Source organism: Plecotus auritus, assembly GCF_963455305.1.
Source record: "Plecotus auritus genome assembly, chromosome: 8".
Lineage (NCBI taxonomy): Eukaryota > Metazoa > Chordata > Mammalia > Chiroptera > Vespertilionidae > Plecotus > Plecotus auritus.
Window position 1 is genome coordinate 2,077,190 of NC_137782.1, and position 26,551 is coordinate 2,103,740.

General features: G+C 58.0%; 1 protein-coding gene across 5 annotated transcripts in view; it reads right to left on the reverse strand.

Annotated features, from left to right (window-relative positions):
• Positions 1-7,518: 7,518 nt before the first annotated feature.
• The window catches only part of KCTD1 (potassium channel tetramerization domain containing 1), a 166,716-nt gene continuing 147,683 nt past the window's right edge, over positions 7,519-26,551 (reverse strand). For all 5 annotated transcript variants that reach the window (XM_080685695.1, XM_080685696.1, XM_080685698.1 and 2 more), the window contains exons 3-5: positions 20,435-20,579; positions 8,881-9,186; positions 7,519-8,420 (exon numbers count right to left, since the gene is read on the reverse strand). In XM_080685695.1, coding sequence (XP_080541821.1) covers positions 8,262-8,420; positions 8,881-9,186; positions 20,435-20,579 — 610 coding nt within the window. In that variant the 3' untranslated portion in view covers positions 7,519-8,261. The remainder of the gene's footprint in view (positions 8,421-8,880; positions 9,187-20,434; positions 20,580-26,551) is intronic.

The window sequence follows — 26,551 nt, forward strand, 5'->3', positions numbered from 1 at the left end:
CATCAGGGTTGTTCAAGTCATCGGTTTCCTTGCTGACCTCTGTACTGTTTGGATGAATTCTTGAGAGAGCTGTGTTGAAACCTCTGGCAATAGTGGTCATCTGCCTGTATCTCCTGACAATGTCATCAATTTCTAGTTCCCCTATTCTCAGGCTCTGTTGTTGTGTGAGATGATGTTCTCTCGTCCTCTTTATAATTGCGAAATGCCTTTTTATCAGTGCTCCATTTTATTTTTATTTTCATTTATTTTTTTAAAATATATTTTATTGATTTTTTACAGAGAGGAAGGGAGAGGAATAGAGTTAGATACATTGATGGGAGAGAAACATCCATCAGCTGCCTCCTGCACGCCCCCTACATGTGCCCGCAACCAAGGTACATGCCCTTGACGGGAATCGAACCCGGGACCCTTCAGTCCACAGGCCGACACTCTACCCACTGAGCCAAACCAGTGCTCCATTTTAGAACATTCTGTGTCACGTAAGAGGTATAACAAAGTTATTTTCGTGAATATGTCACCCACGAGACAGAATTCCAAAACTTTAGGTGGTTATAGATATTAGAGACCACATATTTGAGAACATGACTTCCTAGGAAAATGGTAATTTAAATAATGAAATAATCCTATATAATAAAAGCCTAATATGCTAAGTGTCCAACCGTTCGACCAGTCGCTATGACGTGCATTGACCACCAGGGGGAAGACGCTCCGACTGGTAGGTTAGCTTGCTGCTGGGATCCGGCTCTGGGCTGGGCAGGACAGGCCAGACACACCCTGGAGCCCTCCCGTGGCCCCTCCCCGGCCCCAATCACGCACCGGTGGGGTCTCTCGGCCTGGCCTGAGCCCTCTCATAATCCAGGACCCGTCGGGGGATGTCAGAGCTGGTTTCACCCCCATCTGTGCCGCCCAGGCCAAGGGACCCCACCAGTGCACGAACCCGTGCACCGGGCCTCTGGTGTTTCAAATGAAGAAGAGTACGTGGAAAATGTGAACGCGAGCGCCCTGAGCGTCCGCTGCCGCCGCCTCCTCTTGCCCGTCCAGTTGCCATCCCTGCTGCCTCATGGGAAGACGAGCGTCACCACCCCGTGGCTCAGGCTGCAGACCTCGGGACGGCCCTAGCTCTCAGCCTGGATTCAGGCAGCGACCCCCTCGGGCCTGGCTCCTTTTCCAGCGACTGTGCCGCTTCCGGGACAGGATTTGGTTCTCAGCTTCCAGACGGGCTTGCGAGTCAAGTGCCAGAGCTGGATGGGCTGGGAGGGCGACGACACACGGGTTCACCCTGAGCCAGGGGAGGGGAGAACCGAGCGGGTGTCGCGGGAACGGTCGGATGCGCTCTCTGGGCCTCACGCGTCCAGGCACACGCACAGGCGCAGCACGTGCATCGTGGGGACGGCGGGCGTTAGGGCTTCAAACCTTCAGTTCACTGACATTTTGAAGAAACTCACAAATGAAGGGACAGGGCATCCCCGCGCACCTGGCGACAGCGATTCCTGCGGGCGGATGCTGCTGGGATGACTCCTTTCTTTTTTAAATATATATTTTATTGATTTTTTACAGAGAGGAAGGGAGAGGGATAGAGAGCCAGAAACATCGATGAGAGAGAAACATCCATCAGCTGCCTCCTGCACACCCCCCACTGGGGATGTGCCCACAACCAGGGTACATGCCCTTGACCGGAATCGAACCCGGGACCCTTCAGTTCGCAGGCCGACGCTCTATCCACTGAGCCACACCGGTCAGGGCTGCGATGACTTCTTGTCTGTGAAGTTTTTGTTCGTCCATGTCTCTGACAGCTTTGTACGAGGACGGGGGGTGGACTGTCTCCCCAGGACGGGCGGCTCGCCCCTCACTAGGACAGCACACACGTGACGGGTTACGTTCCAGGGAAGTACGGCTCCATCCCCGCTAGCTCCATCTGCCAGTCAGTCTGGCCTTCGAAAGAGTAGAAGCCAGCCTGTTTACCAGACACCGCTGAGGTCATCAAAAGGCATGTCACACAGGGCTCCCGGAACATTCTCTTCTGCTTGTCTTAGCCAGCGGTTCCCAGCGTGGGGCACACGCCCCCCAGGGGGGCAGTTTGACTTTTAAGGGGGGCATTCGAGAGTGAGTTACTAACAGTGAATTTTTTTGCATTTCTTATGGTTCTAGGGGCCTCATCTACCACATATAAGTACATATTGTGACATATTTGTGCATTTCAGTTCTCTGTTATGTGTTTTGAGACTTTGCTATTTTTCCATGTCACTTCATGTTATTATTATTATTTTATTTTATTATTATTATTATTATTTTATTATTATTTTAAACAATTTCTAGTGATGCCTTCCTCAGGACTTCCACTGTCCTTTCATTCTTTTATTTTTCTCTTTCGTGGACGCCGTGTTCTGGGGAAGCTCGTTTAGACCGAGTTCATGGCCTTTTAGGCTTCCTCCGCGGGAATAGGGGTTCACTGTTTGAATAATAAGAATTTATGTCACGGGGGCGGGGGGGGGTTCAGGATGTTAGAGATGCTTAGGGGGCGTGGCCAGAGAAAGGTTGGGGACCCCTGGTCTAGACTGAGGGGCCCGCTATTACGCCTTTTCCACACCTGCCTGATCCCAGTCACCTGTGGAGGGCTTGTTAGAACACAGTTCCCGGGCTCTTCCCTGAGAGACTGGGATTCAGGGCATCCCTGGGGGGTGGGGGGGGTGCTGATGGGCAAGAATCTGTAACTGTGACAAGTGCCTTTGGCATGTCTTCCGAACAGGCCAGCGCAGGGAACCCTGACCTAGCCGGTGTGGACTCTTACCGAGGGGGGCTGTGTACCAGTGACAAGGTCGGGACAACAGCCTCCTCGTGGCTTCCGGGGTCACAACGTCGTTGGTAATTCCAGCTTCCTAACGGTAAGCTGCCGCAGTGACATTTCCGTCTGGAGTCTTGTAATGAAGCGCACCAGAGTTGCGAATGGCAGAGCAAAGTCATTTTTGCACGGCTTAGGGCAGCCGTGGGCAAACTACGGCCCGCGGGCCGGATCCGGCCCGTTCGGCTGTTCTATCCGGCCCGCGGAGCCGAAAGAGCGGAGGGTTCTCTTGCTCTCCCCTCCGCTCCTTTACTTTGAATTTATATTAGTTCACACACACACTCCATCCATGCTTTTGTTCCGGCCCTCTGGTCCAGTTTAAGAACCCATTGTGGCCCTCGAGTCAAAAAGTTTGCCCACCCCTGGCTTAGGGAATCAGAAAGAATTGAGTGCCGGCTCTCACCCTCTCCGGTCTGTGTCCATGGTTATACTCATACGCATGCATACAAGCCCTTTGGTTGATCTCTTACCCCGCCCCCTGCGCCCCCAACGTGAGGGTAGCTTTTTATCACTATGGTCAGTCATATGCCAGGATTTTACTCTTTACAGTCTTTGCATTAGGCCTAAAAGTTTGCCTCAAATTTTCATTTATAAAATGTATGTCCTCAAACAATTTAATTCTTGTGCCATCACATATGATTCCACCCAAAAGGGATTCTTCTAGAATGTCTAAACCGGTTTTATGATTTCATAACTTGCAGAGTTACAAACTCTGCCGATGTCTTCCTTGGCCTGTGCGTTTGAGAAGATGAATTGGTCCCGACGCCGGCATGTCTAGAGATTTCACAGAACTACAATTTCCAGCTTTTCTAGAAAAACAAGAGGGTAAGTGGCAGGAGCTGTTCCCTTGTGGGAGAGCCTGTGGCGTTGAGGGGGGCCGCCCTTGAACGGGGTACACCCGCTTCTGCTTGCCTCGCCCCGAGTTGACGTGACTCACCTGGCCCTCGCAGGCACCGGAGCTTGTCACCCTGCACCCAAGGTGATGTCTTACTTTCTCATGCATCTTCGGTTGTCAGCTCTGAGCCAGGTAGGTCGTGATGGATGACGTGGACAAACAGCCAGCTCACTGCCCGCCACACCGCCAGGCTGCTCCCCGCCCGTCAGGTCTGCGGGGCCCCGGAACACCCACGGGCCCGCCCTCCGTGACTCCCCAGCGCCTGCATGGAGCCGCCCCCAGCCTGGCACTCAAGATCCCCCCCTGCTCTGTCCAATTCTACCTTCCCTTTCTAGAATGTTCCACTCTTCCTCGTGATCCAGCTGCACCCCACACCACGCTCTGCCCCTGCCCTGTACTTCCCTGGCTGAGCCCCTGCCCTCCTCTGTACCCCTCCTTGTGAAAGCCCACCCCCCTCCAGGGCCTCCTCCCTCGGATGCTTTGCTAATGTCCCCAACTCGATGTGGTCCCCGCCACATGGCATTGCCACGTCAGTCGTTGATTTGTAAGAAATGGCACATACCCTACCTAGCACCTCGCATTGTGGTTAGCTACGCGCATCCCCGATTCTGCCCCCTGGGGGGCAGGTCCCTAGGCACGCCAGCACCCGCCGTGGAAGCCATGTCCCGGGTCCCATAGTTCCAACACCACTGAGCGCCCACACGCTGTAAAGAAGGCTCGGAATATTTAGACACGGGAAGACATTTCCATTCTAAGGAGAAAATGCCTTTACCTAACAGCCTACCTTGGTCCTCATCCGACCACACAAAAACTCACTTTTTCTCACTTTCTCTGGGGCCCCCTTCATAAAGCTGAACTGACCCGCAGCCTTCATCGTGTCCTTCACTTGATGTCTTGGAGTTTTAGTTCCTTTAACTGAGAAACGAGGCTAATACGGCCTTCAGGGGAAACCGGAAGGACTCAGTGAGTTAATGCGGGTTACAGAGCTTGGCACAGGCCCGGGCATGGAGCAGACGTTACTGGTGAGTGCATGGCTGTTACTGTGACTTCGCAGAGGCTCGTGAGATATTTAGGAACCGGCTCAGAAACGGCTTTTTCCATTCCACTTCTGAAAACACTTCTTAGGAACGAGCAGGCCCGAGAGGGTCGTTCGCGTGCCCCTGCCTACAGGACGGCTTTGCTCAGGGGGCGGGAGGGGAAGGAGCTTTACGAAGGGGTACGTGGCCCAGCTGGTCTGGCTCCGTGGACAGAGCGTCGGCCTGCGGACTGAAGGGTCCCGGGTTCGATTCCAGCTGAGGGCACATGCCAGGGTTGCGGGCTCGGTCCCCAGTAGGGGGCATGCAGGAGGCAGCTTGTCATAGTAATATATGTACAGAAATGTTTAAAAATGCTTTAAAAATGCCTAAAAAAATTAAGAAAGTTTTAAATTGTTTAAATTAACTTTCCTTGAAACGTGAAGTGTGATATTAAGAACACAGTCCCCACTGCCCTGAACGTGTGTCCCTCATAGATGAGGATTTGAACCTCGGTAAGTAGCTCAGAGGGACTTGTCAGAATAATCACCTGAGTGAGTGATGCACTCTCTCCGGATAACCACAGGCGGCCCCTCGCCCTGTGTGAGGTAAACTTGTGTGCATGGACACCACTCATTGATGGCCACCTGGGCTGCTGCAAATGGGGTGCAGGCTTTAAAAAATGGGGTCCAGACCAGCCAACTCGCTCGCCTGTCAAGACAGCCACAAAGGCATGTCCTTTTGCCAGTCTGGCAAGCGACGCCGCTCCACGCTCCTCTCCCTGCCAGACGACAGAACGGCTAGCACCCCCCGATTAAGACGCGATCGAGCTCTCGGGTAAAGGACACCGGCCCCCCACATCCGGACCAGACCAGCCCAGCTTCCGGACCCCAGAGGACAGCACCACCGGGATCCCCAATAAGCCTGTACCCAGCACCAGGAATTGTGTGAGTAATAAAATGCTGTGTGATTTGCAACTGCCTATGTTTTAAGTGGAGTAATTCCTCTGGCAGTTAATTGAATTATTTTGCATGCGCTTAAAATTTAAATTGAAGCTTCTGGTCCCTCTGGTCCTAAGCCTGCCCTTGGTGCTGCTTGCACAGAGTAGCCTCTTCGCTAGCAACTACTTGAATGTCCCACACCTGCACGGTTCAAGTTTATGCCAGTCTACCTGTCCGTCAGCATTGTGCCAGTCTACCTGTCCATCAGCATCGTGCCGGTCTACCTGTCCATCTCCCGCCGTGCCAGTCTACTTGTCCATCTCCCGCCGTGCCCGTCTACCTGTCCATCTCCCGCCGTGCCAGTCTACCTGTCCGTCAGCATTGTGCCAGTCTACCTGTCCATCTCCCGCCGTGCCAGTCTACCTGTCCATCTCCCGCCGTGCCAGTCTACCTGTCCATCTCCCGCCGTGCCAGTCTACCTGTCCATCTCCCGCCGTGCCAGTCTACCTGTCCATCTCCCGCCGGGCCAGTCTACCTGTCCGTCAGCATTGTGCCAGTCTACCTGTCCATCTCCCGCCGTGCCAGTCTACCTGTCCATCTCCCGCCGTGCCCGTCTACCTGTCCATCTCCCGCCAGGCCAGTCTACCTGTCCGTCAGCATTGTGCCAGTCTACCAGTCCATCTCCCGCCATGCCAGTCTACCTGTCCATCTCCCGCCGTGCCAGTCTACCTGTCCATCTCCCGCCGTGCCAAGGCCACTTTGTGTCTGGAACGAGGAGGAGGTGGTGGCAGGGCTGCCGGAGGAGCTTGGAGTCGCTAACACGTCGGGGAGCCAAGGGCTTTGTCCCAAAGGGGTCCTGAGACCCCGGGTTTCCTACTCTCTGGCCAACGAGAAAGGGATCATCTGGCCCCGAGATTCCCCTACTCCTCCAGAGCCACCGAACCCTGCTTCTGGGGCTTCAGGACAGGGCTGCCAAGGGGTTCCAGGTGGCCAACAAGTCCCTGTTACTCCCCCAACAGGAGGGTGTTCTGTCCCCTGGGACCTGGGCTCTAACCTGGTCTGGCTCCGGGTCTGATGCACCAGCAGCCGCTGCAGAAGTGCCTGGGGCAGGTCCAGGCCCACCCTCAGGAGACCTCGGCTGCTGGCCTCTGCTGCCTCCCTCCTGGAGGCCCTCAGTGTGGGACACTCCCCCCTGGAACCCGGCTCCCATGCCGCGAGGGGCCCAGGCCAACATCCACTGGCAGCCCCGTGGGCGCCACCGTGACATCCCAGCCTAGTCACCCCCGGATGACGCCGGTGAAGGCCGGTCCACACAAGAGCTGCTGCTGCTGGAAGCGCTGCGTTGGGGTGGTCTGCTCCGCGGCAGCCTGAACGGGTGTTGGGAGAGAGCTCGAAAGAAGGGAGGTGCCTCCTGCCGCCCAGCGTGGACTGACAGCGCCGGGCCACCACTGGCCGGGGGGGGGCGGGGGGGGCCGCGTTGTGTAGCCCAGGGGACCGCATCCTCCCTCTTTTTAAAAACATACATTTTTATTGATGTCAGCGAGGAAGGGAGAGAGAGACACACACATCCATGATGAGAGAGAATCATGGCTCGGCTGCCTCCTGCACGCCCCCCACTTGGTTGTGGGGATCGAGTCCACAGCCCAGGCAGGTGCCCTGACGGGGAATCGAATCCTGACCTCCTGGTTCATAGGTCGACACTCAACCACTGAGCCACGCTGGGCGGGCTAGGCCTCGTTTCGATGCTCAACACAGAACATTTAGAAAAGGAAAACGTCACTTTAATATGGCTTCACCCATCAGCTGTGTGTCACACAGGCCTTCTTTTTTAAACAGAGTTTATTGTATTTAATACATTATAAAATTTGAAAAACTGTAGGAAAGCAGCAGACTCAAACCGGTGCGCCTCTAACAAGTACTAATTCTGGCCCCTTTGCAAAACGGATGAGCTGAAACACCAAGGAACGCCCACATGTGCGAGGCGGCAGGCAGGGCGACCTCTGCATCAACGGCACGCGGCGTCCCGCGGCCGACACCCTCCGAGCCAGCGCTGCGTGCCCTGCGCTTTCCCGAGGTCCCGCCCTGCCCGCCCCCCGAGGGACCGCCAGCTGCCAGGGAACGGGGACAAGGTGTGTTGTGTTGAAAAGAAAGAAAAAAGAGGAAGAAGGATAGAGAGAGAGAGAGAGGAGAAGCAGGGTGGGCGGCTGTGGGCGGGCGGCTGTGGAAAGTGCCCGCCCGTGGCTTGTTCCCCGTCAGACCCCGGGGGCCCAGGACCCCGCGGCCATCACAGCACCAACTGCAGCTCCCCCCCATTTTTTTTTTTTTTTTTTGCATTTCCTACCTTTTGACATATATATATATTTATATATTTTTTACACCTTGAGGATGTCCCCTATTCCAATTGTTCCCATGTGGATACAGGCGTGGTCTCTACTGGGTATCAATGTGTCTCATTCACCGTGCGGTCCAGGACGTGGCGGGCTCTCCCAGCCGCACACGGAGCTCCCTCTTGCGTGGGTGCCGTCTGGTGGGTATGTGGGTTGGTCTCCTTTCTGCATAGGAAGTGGGTCCGCTCAGTCCAGAGGCTCCTGCTTGATCCGGATGACGGAGGGCCCGCGCGGTGTCCGCCGCAGCTCGCGCCGCAGCACGTACTCGCTGAACTGGGACGAGTCCACGCCACCCCCGCAGGAGCCCACGACCTCGAAGCCCCGCTGCTGCAGCCTCTCCAGGACCTGCGGGCGGGCGAGACGGCATTAGCGGGGCAGGTCCTCGGCCACCAGGGACAGCCCCCCAGGGCGAGTCATGTGCAGCCTGGCCAAGCTCCGAACTCGGGGGCTGGGAGCTGCGGGGTTATCCTCCTCCTCTCTCTGACCAACACTGCTGGTTACTACCTGTGCCCCGACCCCCCCCCGACTCCATGCCCATAACGTAAGTTCCACGGGGAAGGAGCTGCTGCCTGCCTTCTCTTCTCTATCTCCAGGGCTCCCCAGCACAGGGCTGATCCAGGAAATGCCTGTGGGGTGGTGGAGTGAGCGCCGTGGAGGCGGAATGGGTTACCCACCCAACAGGACGGGTCACCGACCCAGCACATGGCTCCCCGCTCCTGGGGGAGGCCCCACGTGAAGGCCGGGGAAGTGCCGGCACTAAGGGGGCGCGACGCCCCGCCCCCCCCCCAGGGGCACCACCCGGTACCTGCACGGAGTTGAGGTGGCAGTAGCCGTTCAGCGGGAACCGGATGACGTGCGTGGAGTCGTGGTTCCAGCCGGCGTTGACCGAGTTGCACATCACGTCGCCGATCTCGGGGAACACCTCCTCGATCAAGGACTTGTCCCCGCTGAGCGTGATCCTCTCTCCGAGGTCGGGGGCCACCCGCACCACTAGGCACTCGCAGGGCCTGCAAAAGCGGCCCGTTTCCCTGTCCTGCTTCCATCGCTCCATCTCCAGCAGCATGGGCTGCAGCTGAAAGTACTTGGCCTCTTCGTATAGCAACGTGTAGTCCTGGGGGAACAACACACACGTGTCACAGCGCGCACACAGCCGGCACCCAAAGCGGCCCTCACGGGAGCGGAGCTTTCCACCTGCTGCTCCGGTCACGGAATCGGGGGGAACGTGTCACCTCCGCGTCCGTCCGTCCGTCCGTCCGGGACCAGAGAGGAGCTGAGTGTTAGGGACCCGGCGGGCCCTCTTCTGAGCTCTTCACACGAATGGGGTCCTACGGGCCCCACAGCCCGGGGACTCGGGGACCCTAGCGTTCCCCTTTTAGACGAGAAAACCGGGATGCAGACAGTGGGGTTCACTCAAGGTGTTTCTCTCTTTGTAGAGACAGGCCTTTGGGAATCCAGTCCCACCGCTGGCGGGAACCCGCTCTCAGCCGCGGGAGACACACCTCCGCTGCGGCTGCCGGGAGGGAGCCAGCGGTGCCCCCGGGCCCGCCAGCCTCGGCGCACTGTGCAGGGGAGCCGGGCAGGGCGGTGGTGCCGGGGTGGGAGCTGATCTGTGAGGGGCTGGGGTGCCCTGGGCCAGGGCGGGTGCTGCCCTCACAGTGGGACAGGCGGCATCTGTAGGCCAGGCTATGGCTTTTCTCTCCTGCCCCAAACGACCTATTGAATGAGAACAGAAGTCCAGGCAACAGGCGAACACACAGCAGCCATGGGAGGGAGCACCAGGCAGGGGAGGCCGAGGCAGGAGCAGTGCTGGCAGCAGCTCCGCACCGTCTGCCCGCGGCCAGGCCGCCAGCGCGGGGTGAGGTCAGCCAGCACCTGTCCAGACACGCCGGCCAGCACCCCGTGATCACGGACACAGGCAGGTCTGCCCTGGTTCCCAGGCTGGGCTGGCGGGTGCCCCGTGCCCGTGGGGGGCCCGGGGCTGTGAGCTGCCTGTGCCCGCGGGGGGTGCTGCCAGGGGCCTCTGCCTTCTGCTCGGGATGGAGCAGGGGGCGAGGATGGCCGCTGCCCCAGGAGAGCGGTGTGACTGGGCGCTCGGCTCTGTCTCTTGCCGGTCGAGCAGTGTCCAGAGGAAACACGTGGACAGGGGAGAAGGTGCGTGGCCTCCGGCGGGGTCATCGCTTTCTATTGAGAAAGCTGGGCCCGCGGAAGGTGCTCCCGCCGATCCACGATTCTCTCTCATCACTGATGTTTCTCTCTCTCTCTCCCTTCTCTGCATTCATTAAAAATACATTTAAAATAAAATAAAATGGGTCATGAAGGCCGAGTCTCTCCTGGAAGCTGCCGGGGGAACCCATGTCCTCGCTGACTCCAGCTCCCAGGGCCCGCACCCTGCCTGCCTCGGCGTCTGTGCTCACTGCTCTGCCTGCTCTGACCCTCCCGCCGCCTCCTGTCCCTCCCACAGCCCTGAGTCCACCGGGCCGACCTGGGTCACAGGGGCCACCTCCCATCGCAGCACCCTAGGCACAGCTGCAGGCCCTCTCGCCGTGCAAGCGGACACGGTCACAGCCTCCAGGAACGAGGACACGCCAGCCCCGGAGGCCGCCACTCTGCGCCCACACAGCACGGCGGCGTCCCTTCCTGGCGCCCACAGCGACAGCCACACGTTTCCAGGAGAGCTGGCACGGAGCCGAGTCGTCCTCACCCGGCATCGGCAAAAAACTCTGAACTCGCCATCACTAGCCCAGTGGTCGGCAAACCGTGGCTCGCGAGCCACATGCGGCTCTTTGGCCCCTTGAGTGTGGCTCTTCCACAAAATGCCACGGCCTGGGCGAGTCTATTTTGAAGAAGTGGCGTTAGAAGAAGTTTAAGTTTAAAAAATGTGGCTCTCCAAAGAAATTTCTATCGTTGTACTGTTGATATTTGGCTCTGTTGACGAAGGAGTTTGCCGACCACTGAGCCCCTTTATTCCAAACACGGAGTTTGAACGTCAGTGGCCACGCAACCTTCTCTGTCTGTGAACTGCCTCCCGGGCCCCGAGTCGCTCCGAGTACTGAGAAACCGCGCTCTCCTCCCCCTTGGAGTCCAGGCCGCCCTCGAGTGTCTGTCACAGGAGCTGGGTGCCGGTCCTCCACGTGGACCGTTCCTGCCGGCGGAGAGGCAGGCTGTGTGTCTGTCCCTGGAGCTGGGTGCTGGGTCCTCCACGTGGATCGGGGACCGTTCCTGCCGGCGGAGAGGCAGGCTGTGTGTCTGTCCCTGGAGCTGGGTGCTGGGTCCTCCACGTGGATCGGGGACCGTTCCTGCCGGCAGAGAGGCAGGCTGTGTGTCTGTCCCTGGAGCTGGGTGCCGGTCCTCCACGTGGACCGTTCCTGCCGGCGGAGAGGCAGGCTGCGTGTCTGTCCCTGGAGCTGGGTGCCGGTCCTCCACGTGGACCGTTCCTGCAGGCGGAGAGGCAGGCTGCGTGTCTGTCCCTGGAGCTGGGTGCCGGTCCTCCACATGGACCGTTCCTGCCGGCGGAGAGGCAGGCTGCGTGTCTGTCCCTGGAGCTGGGTGCCGGGTCCTCCACGTGGACCGTGGACCGTTCCTGCAGGCGGAGAGGCAGGCTGCGTGTCTGTCCCTGGAGCTGGGTGCCGGTCCTCCACATGGACCGTTCCTGCCGGCGGAGAGGCAGGCTGCGTGTCTGTCCCTGGAGCTGGGTGCCGGGTCCTCCACGTGGACCGTGGACCGTTCCTGCAGGCGGAGAGGCAGGCTGCGTGTCTGTCCCTGGAGCTGGGTGCCGGTCCTCCACATGGACCGTTCCTGCCGGCGGAGAGGCAGGCTGCGTGTCTGTCCCTGGAGCTGGGTGCCGGTCCTCCACATGGACCGTTCCTGCCGGCGGAGAGGCAGGCTGCGTGTCTGTCCCTGGAGCTGGGTGCCGGGTCCTCCACGTGGACCGTGGACCGTTCCTGCAGGCGGAGAGGCAGGCTACGCCCGGGGCTCGGTTCCGGGATGCTCGGGAGGCGACGAAGACTGGGTTTTGGCTGCTCAAGCGGCGACACAACCTGCCATTCTCGGCGCGTCCAGCCGTGACCGCGGCCTCTGCGGGCGTCCCGGGAAGTGCCGGGTATGGGGGCGCGACTCCAGGGGGGCCGGAGGCGGGGCCCGTCTCCACGTGGCCCTGAGGGTCCCCTGGACTGTCAGGCTCCGCCTCCCGTGTGGAAGGCACAGGAAAGCGCCGATACCCAGGAGGCTGTGTCCGCGACGGTGCCCCGAGCTGCCGGGTTCCTAGCGAACCCAGAGGGGCCCCAAGTCCCCCTGCGCTGCTTGAGCCTTCTCCACCCTCCTTTTCCTCGGGGTCCCGGCCCCCCGGTGGGACAATCCACCTGCGGCCTGGCCCTCGCATGTGGGCATCACAGGGAGAGACGGGGCGGGCAAGGAGAGGGAGGGACACGGCTGGACTCGGACGTGGCCGCGGCTCAGACTCCGTCCCGGCGGAGCCACCGCCCTGGGAGGGACGGTGCGGCATCAACGAGGGGATGGGGATGCGGTCACGGTCGCAGAGGAAACCCCGTCCTGTTAACATCAAGGTCGAGCTGACCGTCTCAGACGGGCACAGAAGGCGCGGAAGGCTAAGCACCGGGCGCACTGGCCGCCGCCGGGGTGGGGAGGGGCCGTGAACCGTGTAACCCGCGTACTCGGGCCTCCGTGGCGCTGCCGGGGCCTGAGACTCAGCTGACAGACGCCTGGACGCAGGGATGGCGAGCGGGGCTGCCTGCACAGGCGTTTGTGCATCTGGGACGGCGGACAGTCACCCAGGCCACGCGAGATGCCAGCGGCGGGGGGACGCTCCCCGAAGATGCTCAGGGTGCAAGGCCACAGAGTTCTGTGCTCCCCGTCAGAAAGGGAACCCACGCTCTGCCTCCTGTGCCGGCAACACAGCCGTGTGTGCGGTGCGCGTGCGGAGCAGGGAGGGGAGCACAGTGCCAACCAGTGTGACTGGGAGGAGGGGAGGAGGGGAGGGGGGGAGGGGGGAGGAGGGGAGGGGGGGAGGAGAGGTAAGAGGGGAGGAGGGGAGGAGGGGGAGGAGGGAGAAGAGGGGAGGGGGAGAGGAGGGGAGGAGGGAGAAGAGGGGAGGGGGAGAGGAGGGGAGGAGGGGGAGGAGGGGAGGAGGGGGAGGAGAAATGGAGGGCAGGAGGGGGAGGAGGGAGAAGGGGAGAAGGTGAGGAGGGGAGGAGGTGAGGAGGGGAGGGGGAAGAGGGGCCCACAGGCATGTCCACAGTGAACCCCGTGGGGCGGCCTGCAGCAGCCGGTGGAGGGAACAGGTTCCAGTCAATGTTCCCAGGGGCACAGGGCAGCCCCCGCCCCTGAAGTGGGGTCTGAAATACGAACTTCTCTGAACTGCTATGTGGGACCGGCTCAGTCGCACGTCGGCAGAATGCGGTTCCGCCTCCGAGGGGCGCAGGAGGCTGTGACTTGGGGTGCCGTGCGTCTCAGCCAGCACTGAATAGCGGGCGGGGGGAGCCGCAGTCACCGCACGCTCCCCGCAGCAAACCCCGTGGGAGATCTCGCCTCGCGCCCCTCCAAGGCCTCGCGCCCTCCAAGGCCTCGCGCCCCTCCAAGGCCACGCCCCTCCAAGGCCTCGCGCCCCTCCAAGGCCTCGCGCCCCTCCAAGGCCACGCCCCTCCAAGGCCACGCGCCCTCCAAGGCCACGCCCCTCCAAGGCCACGCGCCCTCCAAGGCCACGCCCCTCCAAGGCCACGCGCCCTCCAAGGCCACGCGCCCTCCAAGGCCACGCCCCTCCAAGGCCACGCGCCCTCCAAGGCCACGCGCCCTCCAAGGCCACGCCCCTCCAAGGCCACGCCCCTCCAAGGCCACGCGCCCTCCAAGGCCACGCGCCCTCCAAGGCCACGCCCCTCCAAGGCCACGCGCCCTCCAAGGCCAGGGAGCAAACTCCCCGGAGGAGGGAGGACCCAGTCTCACGGCTCAGGGACGGGCAGACCCGGCTCCTCCGACGGCTCAGACACACGGGTGCTGCGGGCGCCACGCCTCCCTGACGGTGGGGCCGGTTCCAGGCCCGTCATCTGCAGCCTGTCCCCCCCCCCACCCCCCCCGTCCCGTGCGAAGCGGCTCCGGGCCGGCACGTGAGTCCCGAGGACCTGCCCTCCCCTCCTGCCTGCCTCGCTCTTCCCCGTTCGTGTCACTCAGGCCTCCTCATGTGCTCACCACGCCGCTCGGGCCTGTCGCTGAGGTCTGCCCCCCCCCCCCCATCCCGTGGCCACAGTGTCTGCGATTTCGGTCTCTGCTGTCCAGGAAAGGGCCTGGGGCGGGCAGAGGGCTGCTCTGAGGCCCGAAGGAAGTCCCGCCAGCACGTCTGCGGGGCTCAGGTGAGGGGCAGGGGCTGAGCCTCCTGGGTCGTGGCTCTGACAGGGGGTGCTGCTTTGCTTCATAAATCACGGGAAGGCCCTGCAGAGTTTTAAGTACAGCAAGTTGGGGCACCGTCTTCCTAAAAGGCTCCTGGGGGCGGGCAGGGCGGGGGTGGGTGGGGGGCGGTGGCTCCAGGAGGGGCCTGGCCGTGATGGGGTCGCTCTGCACCTGGGCTGCATCGACCCCAGAGCCGGCCCGACGCCGCACCTTGACTCTGCGGGTGTTACTCTCGGGGGAACTGGGTCACACACGATGTCTGTGTTATTTTTTTTAAATATGTTTTTTTAAAACGTATGTTTATTGATGTCAGAGAGGAAGGGAGAGGGAGAGGTAGAAACATCAATGATGAGAGAGAATCATGGATCGGCTGCCTCCCACACCCCCCCAACTGGGGATCGAACCCGCAACCCAGACATGTGCCCTGACCGGAACCCGGAACCCAACCTGGGACCCTTCAGTCTGCAGGCCGACGTTCTACCCCCTGAGCCAAACCGGCCAGGGCTAAATATGTTTTCATTGATGTCAGAGAGGAAGGGAGAGGGAGAGAGAGAAAGAAGCATCAAGGATGAGAGAGAACCATGGACCGGCTGCCTCCTGCACGCCCCACACTGGGGATCGAGCCTGCAGCCCGGGCATGTGCCCTGACCGGGAATCAAACTGTGACCTCCTGGTTCCTAGGTTGATGCTCAACCACTGAGCCACACGGGCCGGGGCATCTTATTATTTCTTACACCTGCATGAGAATCTGCAGAGATCTCAAACTTTAAAGTTTAATTTAAAAAGGTGTCCCCTGCTCTCAGCAAGGAGAGTGTATGAGAGGACATGACGGGGGAGAGGGCGAGGGTTAAAGCGAGCCGCTGGGCCGGGCACTGGGAGGTGGGTGGGGGCTGGATGGACTCAGGACGGATCTGGAAGGGGCGATGGAGCGACTCACGGATGGATCTGATGTGGTGGGTGAAGAGGAGGAGAGTGCAGAGCGACCCCTCCTCCCTGCAGCCGGCAGGGGGACCTGCACCCTTTCCCGAGAGAGCAGATGGAGGGGCGCAGCTCATGGCGGGGGGGGGGGGGGGGGGGCGGCCTGAGCTCAAGGAGGCAATGAACGCCGTGAACGGGCGTCTGGAAGTGCGATCCCCTCACACAGAACTGAACATGACCTTCGCTCCCTCACCGCTCCCACCGCCACGGCCTCCTGGAAAGCACTAGTGAAAACACCGCCCCCCCGCCCCGCACCACACCTTCACACCCTCTCTACGCACCGAGGGGCTCCCCCACACGGCAGGCGGCCCAGAGCTGGTCAGGAAGGCCTGCGGGCCGCCAGGGCTGACTTTGGGGGCTGAGGTCCTGCCCTGGGGGGGACTCGGAGCACCCCCACGCGGGGCCGGCCGCTGGCTGGAGGCGATCCGCGCTACCCGGGCTGCGGTCCAAACCCCGGACGGATCTGGAAGGTGTTGTGGGCAAGTGGCTTTCCCTGAGGTGGGTGGCGGCCGAGCAGGTGTGTCCCAGGTTTTGGGGGGGCGGGGAGCGGGGAGGCAGAAGGCTGCCCTCGGCCCCTGCGTGAGGCGCCTGCCTGGGGAGTGGGGGGCGGGAGGGTCTGCATGTTGGCAGGAAAGGAAAGGCACACACGGCCCCGTGGGGCTTCTCTTGGAAACCGCCCAGGAAGGGATGTCACTGACGAAGGGGCACCTCATGGAACCTAGGAGCGAGTTCCGGAACCAGCTTCATGTCTAAATCCTGCAGCCGTGCTGAGCGCGTGCCACGCACCCTGGGGCCCGGCACTGCCGTGGAGGGGAGCGGCAGGTCCCCCGGCCATCCAGGGCAGCGGACCGCACGGGCCGGCGGCAGTCACTACTCTCACTTTCCTGCCCGTGGATAGTCGTTTGCATTAAGGAAACGTGCACGTGGCAGCCCTTCCCTACTCCTCCACGTGGCTGGTCATCCTTGGCACGTGCCCTGTGCCAACATCCTGAAGGCGCCCGGCCGGCGTGGCTCAGGGGTTGAGCATCGGCCTATGAATATTGATTCCCGGTCAATGGTTCGATTCCAGTCAAGGGCACAGGCCCGGGTTGCAGGCTCGATCTCCAGTGAGGGGCGTGCAGGAGGCAGCCGATCCATGGTTCTCTCTCATCCTTGATGCTTCTATCTCTCTCGCTCCCTTCCTCTCTGAAATCAATATAAATATATATATATATATATATTTTAAAATCCTGAAGGAGAGGATGGAGGAGAGGTCTCCTGAACTCCTTGTTAATTTGGGGTCTATTCTAGATCGTTTTATGTCTTCATACACACACACACACACACACACACACACACACACACACACACTTTTTACATAAATAGGAACATACTATACATACTTTGAACTTAATATTTTCTCTGCACGATAAAATTTTTGTGGTTTTGGTCACCACACATCAGCAGATATGGAGCGACCGCATCCTTTTAAGCCACTCTAAGGTACGGGGACCCTATGACATTCTAACCACCTGCCACTGAAGAGCCATTTTTAGTCATGTCCAGTTTTTACTACGGCAAGTGACATCTCTGCACATGGATGTGAACACTTCCACATGGTACCTGAATGCACGTGGAATTGGTTAAATCGCTGCGAATTGCCCACCAAAAACGCGGTCATTTTCACGCCCACCCACACAGTAAATTTCCCAGACTGTATGGTATCAATTAAAACTTTTTTTTTTGCCAATGTGGTGGATAAAGAGAGATTCTGATGTAAGTTTTATTGCTCTGGTATCGGGAGATGGACTATCGTTTCCAGCGTTTACTGGGGGGCCTGCGCTGTGCCCTCGGGTGCCCCCCTCAGGTGGCTGGGGTGTTTCCCGCAGGTTTTGGGGGCTCTCTAAGGGAGACATTCACCTCCTGTTGCAGATACTTCTCATCTGACCCTTGTCCCTTGTCAATACCCTAGAGGCCCGGTGCACGAAAGTCGTGCCCGCCGCGGCTCTGTCCAGAAGGAAGGACGTCCGGAAGGATGTCCGGTCTAATTAGCATAGTATGCTTTTGTTATTATAGACAGTATCTTTAATATTAAAAAAATGTAAACGATACCTTCTGGTATTGAGTCTTACTTAGGTGGGCCCTCTCTGCCTCGACATTATACTCTTAGAAATCCCTTTATATTTTTTCTTATACGTTTATAGCTTTAGTTTTTTATCTATTTCTAGAATATTTGTGAACTTATTTTATGAGCCAGGACTCGGGCTTTACATTTTCTTCACATGTCTTGATGCCACTTGTGTCAGTGCCAATCACGGGTGATTCTTTCTTTTTTTTTTTCTTTTTTTAAAAAATATATTTTATTGATATTTTACAGAGAGGAAGGGAGAGGGATAGAGAGCTAGAAACATCGATGAGAGAGAAACATCGACCAGCTGCCTCCTGCACACCTCCCACTGGGGATGTGCCTGCAACTAAGGTACATGCCCTTGACCGGAATCGAACCCGGGACCCTTCAGTCCGCAGGCCGACACTCTATCCACTGAGCCAAACTGGTTTCGGCTCACGGGTGATTCTTTCTTTCCCACTTTTACAACATGTCAAATTCTTATACATGCCTCCCCACCGCCCCGCCCCAACTCTGCCCGTTCTCCATTAGTGTAAGTCCGTGGTCGGCAAACTGCGGCTCGCGAGTCACCTGCGGCTCTTTGGCCCCTCGAGTGTGGCTCTTCCACAAAATACCACGGCCTGGGCGACTCTATTTTGAAGAAGTGGCGTTAGAAGAAGTTTAAGTTTAAAATATTTGGCTCTCCAAAGAAATGTCAATCGTTGTGCTGTTGATATTTGGCTCTGTTGACTCACGAGTTTGCCGACCACTGGCGTAAGTGTCAGGGTCAGCCAGTCGGATCCCTCTTTAAGTACGACAGCTCTCCGGTACGTTAGAGCCTGGTAGAATACACCCCACCCCCCATGACTGCGGCCACTCCTACCACTCACAGTGATTTATTAGCTATTCTTTCTTTTCCTTTGTGGTCTTTACCCAACGATTTGTTTTTATTGATTTTTAGAGAGAAAGGGGGAGAGAGAGAGAGAGAGAGAGAGAAGAAACATCGATGTGAGAGAAAAAATATCCATCGGTTGCCTCCCGAATGCACCCCAACGGGATGGAACCCACAACCTTTTGATGTACAGGACAATGCTCCGCCTAACGGAGCTCCCTGGCCAGGACTATTTAGCTATTCTTTCTTTTCTTTAATTCTTTTTTTTAAAAAATATATTTTATTGATTTTTTACAGAGAGGAAGGGAGTGGGATAGAGAGTTAGAAACATCGATGAGAGAGAAACATCCATCAGCTGTCTCCTGCACACCCCCTACTGGGGATGTGCCCCCAACCAAGGTACATGCCCTTGACCGGAATCGAACCCGGGACCCTTCAGTCCACAGGCTGACGCTCTATCCACTGAGCCACACCGGTCAGGGCTCTTTTCTTGCACATACCCTCGCCCTCGCCCCCCCCCCCGCCCCCGCCCCGTGTCTGTCCACTGGTTCGCTCATCTGCGTGCACCAAGTCCTTTGGTTGATCACGTACCCCCTTATTTAGCTATTCGTAAGCATTTGTTCCTTTTACACAAACTTTGTAAGTGGATCCAATTTCATTCTTAAAATATCTGTGACTGAAAGGGGCTTGCGTTGACCTGCAGAGGAATGTGGGACCTCGGACACCCTCCCGGCATGGGGCTGCCCAGCCGGGACGCGGGCTGGCCCTTCCTCGGTACTTGGGGGTGGCGGTGTGTCGCCGTCTCAGTGAGGCTGTCGCTGTCTCAGTGAGGCTCTGCATTTTCTTGCTAGGCTTACGCCTAAGTGTTAGTTTGGTTGTTGACGTTAAGGTGGTGTATTTCCCCATTCTATCTTTGGTTGGTTCTCGCTAGTCTATAGGAAAGCTATGCATTGCTCTATATTGATCCTGATTTCAGATGGTTTAAGGAGTTCTTTATTAGTTCTATTTGTATTTAGTTGATTCTTTTTTAAAAAATATATATATTTCTTGATTGATTTAAGAGAGGAAGGGAGAAGGAGAGAGAGATAGAAATATCAATGATGAGAGAGAATCATTGATTGGCTGCCTCCTGCATGCCCCCCACTGGGGATTGAGCCTGCAACCCAGGCACGTGCCCTTGGCCAGAATCGAACCTGGGACCCTTCGGTCCGCAGACCGACGCTCTATCCACTGAGCCAAGCCGGCTAGGGCTAGTTGATTCTCTTTTAAAAAATACATTTTTTACTGTTGGTAGTATTACAGATATCTCCCATTCCTTCCCCCGCCAAGCCCTTCCCAGTCCCTACTCCCTCCCAGGTCTTCACTACCCTTCTGCCCGGCCCGTGGGCTATGCATGGAAGTAAATACGCTCTTTCGTTGATCCCTTCTCGTCCCCCCAACAAGTACTTAGTGGAGTCCTTAGAACCTTCTGTTTAGAGAAACACGAACGGCTGCCCTTGATGACACGCGTGTATATCCCCCTCCAGTGAACACGTCCTGTTTGATCTAATCCCACTGCCTGTAGTAGCCAGCATAACGTGGGACTCCCTGCAACCCTAGGTACTAGCCTGACAGCCAGCAATTCTAAACTCCTGCTGCCAAGTACAGTATCTCCTTTACGTTTCTGGCAGACAAAGTCTCTGTTAAGCCAAGGAGGCTTTCTTTCCTTCTCTACCTCATGAAGACCGTCAGAAATAAGGTATGCATTCAGCCACCGTATTCCGGTGGGTTCACATGAGTTGGAATTGAGCTCTTTACGTAAAGAGCAGCCCTCTCTTGCTCACGTAAACCCTAACGGCCACGTGCTCTATTTCAGAAGGCACGTACGAAGAGGTCAGGGGCTCCGAGCCCTTCGAGTTGGTGTACATGTAAACACATAGCATTAGGGAGACTTAGGGGGTCGGGGGGGGGGGTGCATGAAAAGAAACCGTACGTGTGTGCTACTGTAATTGAACACGGATCCCTCACCTTGAAATCATCGGGAAGGAGGAGTTTGGATGTTCGTAGAAAATTCAAGATATATCTGAACATCTGTCCGTCTCTGTCAATGAAATAGTGCTGTTTGAGACTGTCCAACACAATGGGTTCTGTCCCATCAAAGAGTCTTCCGATTCTGTGGTAGGAGAGAGGGAACATGAAGACAGTTAGAATCCGCTGCTCGGCCCCCGGCCCTGCGTCACTGTCCGGGCGGCAGCTGGGAGGGCGGCCGGCCGGACCAGGACCCCTGGCGCGGCGATGGCGCCGTGAGGAGGCCCGTCCCTGCCGGATAACCCTCTCAGGACAGGCTTTCACAGGTCTCGGGCTCCTGCCAGTCGGTGCTTCCACTCCCGGGCTTGTCCCTGTAAAGGACATGTCCCTACGTGGTGGCTGTGGCCCTGCCGTCCCCGCGGCGAAGACCGAGCCTGCCTCCGTGGTCCTTCAACAACTCCTCTGCTCCTTAAAAATGCTAGTGCTGCCCGCCCGGCGTGGCTCAGGGGTTGAGGGTCGACCTAGGAACCAGGACAGTGGTCGGCAAACTGCGGCTCGCGAGCCACATGCGGCTCTGTTGACTGATGAGTTTGCCGACCACTGCCCTGGGGGCTTAATCACAAGGAACAACAACAGCCTGTAATTATTGGAATCGGGAGTCTAGGTCAGTGGTCGGCAAACTCATTAGTCCACAGAGCCGCAGTTTGCCGACCACTGAACCAGGAGGTCATAGCTCGATTCCCAGTCAGGGCACAGGCCCGGGTTGTGGGCTCCATCCTCAGGGTGGGGCGTGCAGGAGGCAGCCGATCAGTGATTCTCTCTCATCACGGATGTTTCTACCTCTCTTTCCCTCCCCCTTCCTCCCTGAAATCCTATAGAATAAAAGGCTAATACGCAAATCAACCAAATGGTGGAAGGACTGGTCCCTGTGACGCGCACTGACCACCAGGGGGCAGATGCTCAATGCAGGAGCCGCCGTCACTTGGCGGCTGTGGCTCTCGGGTGGCGCACCTGGAACCAGAGAGGAGGGAGCCTGATTCCGGGGTGCATCACCCAAGAACCACCCCTCTCGCAATCCGGGACCCCTCGGGGGTAGTCAGAGAGCTGGTTTTGGCCCGATCCCCGCAGGCCAGGCCAAGTTGACCCCACTGGTGCACGAATCTGTGCACCGGGCCTCTAGTCAGTAATAAACACATATTTTTTAAAAAAATGCTAGTGTTCCAAATGGTCTTTTAAATAAAATCTGTCTTCTGAGCTTTCTCCACCCATGAATCTCACACTTTCCCAAAATAAAGCAGTGCCTCTATGTTAACATCTCCATTTAATTATATATAAAAAAAAAATAACTGAAAATATCACTCCGCTAGGAGAATATGTTTTCCATTAACAGCAGAGAGTCTAATTTCTTAGATCTCAGCAAAAATCATTTGTCACAGCCAGGCCTCCTGTAAACAATACATAGTTGACCACCCAAAAAAATATGACCCAAAAATACATTAGACCACCCCAAACATACAACCTAGTCCTCGAACATCAGAGGCTCTGGGTGATTTTAAAGACGGGAATCCACCCCCGGTTTTCCCCGTGTACGGAGTCAACATTTGATCCGTGTGCTAGTTACAGCGTGTTGCGTTCATTCTCACTTAACCCTTCAAGGAACGCTGAACCAGAGATGCCTGTATATTTAATGACCGGAAAGTGGCCCCATCTACGCTGTGAGCGCGGGAGGGACTGGCCCACGACAAACAAACGTCCTGCACCCAAATACAGACGACACCCTGAAATCACGTCCACTAAAGGTGCTCTTTTTTGCGTTTTATTAACCGTGTGGGCAGGCAGATGGCTCCATTTTTTTTTTAAAATATATTTTATTGATTTTTTACAGAGAGGAAGGAAGAGGGATAGAGAGCTAGAAACATCGATGAGAGAGAGACATCGATCAGCTGCCTCCTGCACACCTCCTACTGGGGATGTGCCCGCAACCAAGGTACATGCCCTTGACCGGAATCGAACCCGGGACCCTTCAGTCCGCAGGCCGACGCTCTATCCACTGAGCCAAACCGGTTTCGGCTCCATTTTTTTTTAATGAAAAGCTTGTGTGAAGCTCAGACCTTTGACTGTGAGTATCATTTCACTGCTTTGAAGATGGTTTTCGAATCCCACATTTTCTCATCGTTGGCTGAAACGGGCCCGCTGTGAGGGTGAGCCTCTGTGAGGGTGAGCCTCTGTGAGGGTGAGCCTCTGTGAGGGTGAGCCCGCTGTGAGGGTGAGCCCGCTGTGAGGGTGAGCCCGCTGTGAGGGTGAGCCGGCTGTGAGGTTCCACCCTCTTCACACACAGCCAACAAATCGGGAAGGAGGGCCTGTGAACGTCTGTTCCAATAAAAGTCTTTTAAGATAACTGGAACCCTCGGGTGCTCCTTGGAAGGAATAAATGTGGTCGGGCCACATTTCTAGAGCTTCTTCTTCTCAGCTGCTGTGTGTCGCCCGCCTTTCCATGAACTGAGGGTGAGTCCCAGGGGGCGGACGGCCACCATCCTGGGCTCCTGCACTGCGTCCCCCCCCCCCTCGCCCAGTCATTCGTTTGGCACGAACACGTCCATCCACCAGGAGGCCACACGACACACGGGCAGTGACGCGCAGTCACGTAGCTGTCGTCTTTCCACGATGGGGAAGCAGGAAACTGGTTTATTGAAACACGGACACTCACTGGGGATGGCATAAACTTACACTTGACGGGGACGACAGGGAAGCTGTACTTATTAAGAGCTTCCCCGACGCCCTGCGCTGGCCTCAGCACTGTATAGCGGTCCCAACCCATCATCCTCCTTTTTAAAGACGGAGAAACAGGCTCCACACGATGAGTAACTCGCCCAACTAGTTGAGCCGCATCGGGGCTCGGCCGGCCCGTGTGATCGGACAGGGGCCTCCCGACCGCGGCGGAGGCAGAGGACCGCCAGCGCCTAAAGCGAGCGCTGGGCCCCGGGCGTCCATTTCTCGGTGACATCTGTTCGGCGGGAGCTCCACCCTGGAACCCGCGGGCGCGTAATGACCATGGGTGCGGCCTGGAAAGAAGGGAGCAGCGATGCCTGCCCATCGCTTTCGTAAAGAGATTTAAAAAGTAAATATTTTACTCTTAAGAAACCTTATGCTTTTTATGCTCATTTCCAAAATCTAGGCTTGGCCGTACACGGGCACACAATGAGTGGCTACTAGATCCCCCCACGGGGAAGAGGAAAGGGGTGACGAGTGGGGCGTGAACGCGGCTCGGCCAGTTACTGGCTATCCTCCAGTGAAATAAATTCTGTCTCCATTTCTTCTATCAAATCACACTAACTTTTCTTTTTTTAAAAAAATATTTTATTGATTTTTTACAGAGAGGAAGGGAGAGGGAGAGTTAGAAACATCGATGAGAGAGAAACATCCATCAGCTGCCTCCTGCACACCTCCCACTGGGGATGTGCCCACAACCAAGGTACATGCCCTTGACCGGAATCGAACCTGGGACCTTTCAGTCCACAGGCCGACGCTCCATCCATTGAGCCAAACCGGTCAGGGCCACACTAACTTTTCCTGATAAAAATATCAATCGGAGTCACGGCATGCTCAAAAGAGTACAGCTACAGCCCTATCGGTGTGGCTCAGCGGCTGAACATGGACCTATGAACCTTCAGAAGGTCACGGTTCCATTCCAGGTCGGGGCACAGGCCCGGGTTGAGGGCATGCTCCCCAGTAGAGGGCGTGCAGGAGGCAGCCCATCAATGATTCTCTCTCATCACTGATGTTACTGTCTCTCCCTCCCTCTCGGAAATCAATAAAAATATACTTAAAAAAATACACGAGCAGATAAAAAGTGTATGTCTCGCTTTTAAATATTAACATAGTACTGATTCCTCTCGTGTATGGAGCAAACAATGCGGAACCAGATCTCGAGGAAAGCAAGCTCCTCTGGTGGAAATTAAGTCGGCTCCCGGGATGGCGGCCTGCTCTCTGGCGCTAAAGAATGGCCCTTAATTAAGTGAAATGGAAGAGGGTGCGGGCAGGGCCTGGTTTCCCTGGCTCAGCGTGCGTCCGTCAGTAAGAACACAGTTGTTCTGGTGTGTTCGCTCCTTCACAGGACCTGGCTTCTCTCACTTACGGTGGCTCAGCTCCCTGAGAGCTTCGCTGTTTATCGTGTGTCATTCGGTTACTGACTCACTCTCTGTGCCGACGCTCACTGAGCCTGGCCGTGTAAGAAGCCAGCGGACGCAGTGGGGATTAGGTGGCATTTATGTCTATGGGGTGTGTGTATGTGCGTGTGCATGCACTGCCATGTGTGTATGTGTGTGCATGCACTGCCATGTGTGTATGTGCGTGTGCATGCACTGCCATGTGTGTATGTAGCGTGTGCACACACTGCCATGTGTGTATGTGCATGCACTGCCATGTGTGCATGCGTGTGCATGCACTGCCATGTGTGTATGTGCGTGTGCACGCACTGCCATGTGTGTATGTAGCGTGTGCGTGCACTGCCGTGTGTGTGCGTGTGCATGCACTGCCATGTGTGTATGTAGCGCGTGCACGCACTGCCATGTGTGTATGTAGCGTGTGCACGCACTGCCATGTGTGTATGTGCATGGGCATGCACTGCCATGTATGTGTGGGAATTCAGACGGAGCGCCCTGTGGCCGAGTGTGTCACTGGGCGTGGAGAGCGCCACGGGGGTACATAGGAAGTGCACCCCGCTCCCTGGGGGGGAGGCGGGGAAGACAGAGGAAGCTTGCTGGAGGCCTGAAGGACGAGCAGAAGGTGGCCAAGTCCTCGCTGTCACAGGGAAAGCCCTCTTACCATTCCCAACAGCACGCAGGGACCCGGCGACCATCATGGGAAGCAAAGCAAGCCCGTCAGGAAGACAGGTGTCACACGACCCCACGCAGAGGTGGAAACGAACGAACAACATAAACGGAGGAACCACAATAGATCCAGAGACACCCCAGCACAGGACAGACTGTCAAACCGCCGGGGGACGGCGGGGAGGGTGGGTGGGTGGGACGAGGTCAACCAGCGAACGTGTCTGCATACGTGCACCCCCGCAGACACGGACAGCAGGCTGGTGGGGCCTGGGGGGCGGGGGCAGGCTGGGAGAGGCCGATGGGGGAAGAGGGGACACATGTAACGCCTTCAACAACAAAGATAAAAGAAGAAAAGTGGGCCAGGCCAGAGGCGGGAGGTAGGGTTAGGTGAGAAAGGGGCGGGGCCTGTGATGGCTCGCCGCTGGGGGGAGGCTCAGGTCAAGGGTCCAGGACCCGGTTTCGGGGCGACGGGGCCGGATGCAGGCTGGGCTCTGGGCGATGTTAAGGAAAGGAGGAACTCGGGAGTGAGGGGACGGAGGCCGCCTCTCGGGGCAGACGCAGCGGCGCCTTTCCCAGACCGTGTCCTCTGCCTCCGGGTTGACCGTGCGGCTTGCAGGGCAGGGGTTCTCAGCCCGGCTACGCAGGGGGTCCCTGGAGCCTGAAACCATCCCGCTGCCCGCAGCCCGGCATTCTGAGTCCGGGGGGGGAGGGGGGGGCAGGCATGTCTGCACGCCCCACAAAGCCCCCCCCAGGAAGGCCAGGAGCAGCCGAGCCGGCCCCGGGCGGATGAGGGTGCGCGAGACCCAAGAGGAGCGGCGCGCCACCGGCTTGCGGTGCTGTCGGGAGTCATGCCGTCACCTGCCGGTCGGCGCCTCCTCTCCCACGCCCTCCCCCCCCCCCCCCCCCCCCCCCCCCCGACAGAAGCGCAGGCTCTCCAGGGGGCCCGGTCCAGCTCCCGTTTCCAGCCGGAGAGCGCAGAGCCTTGCAACCGGGGCTCAGGGAGGCAGCCCGCCCGCAGAGGGGGGCCTGCAGAGGGGGGGCCCGCAGAGGGAGTCCGCAGAGGGGGGCCGCAGAGGGGGCCCGCAGAGGGGGGCCCGCAGAGGGAGTCCGCAGAGGGGGTCCGCAGAGGGGGCCCGCAGAGGGGGGCCCGCAGAGGGGGCCCGCAGAGGGAGTCCGCAGAGGGGGGCCCGCAGAGGGGGGCCGCAGAGGGGGCCCGCAGAGGGGGGGGCCCGCAGAGGGAGTCCGCAGAGGGGGTCCGCAGAGGGGGGCCCGCAGAGGGGGGGCCCGC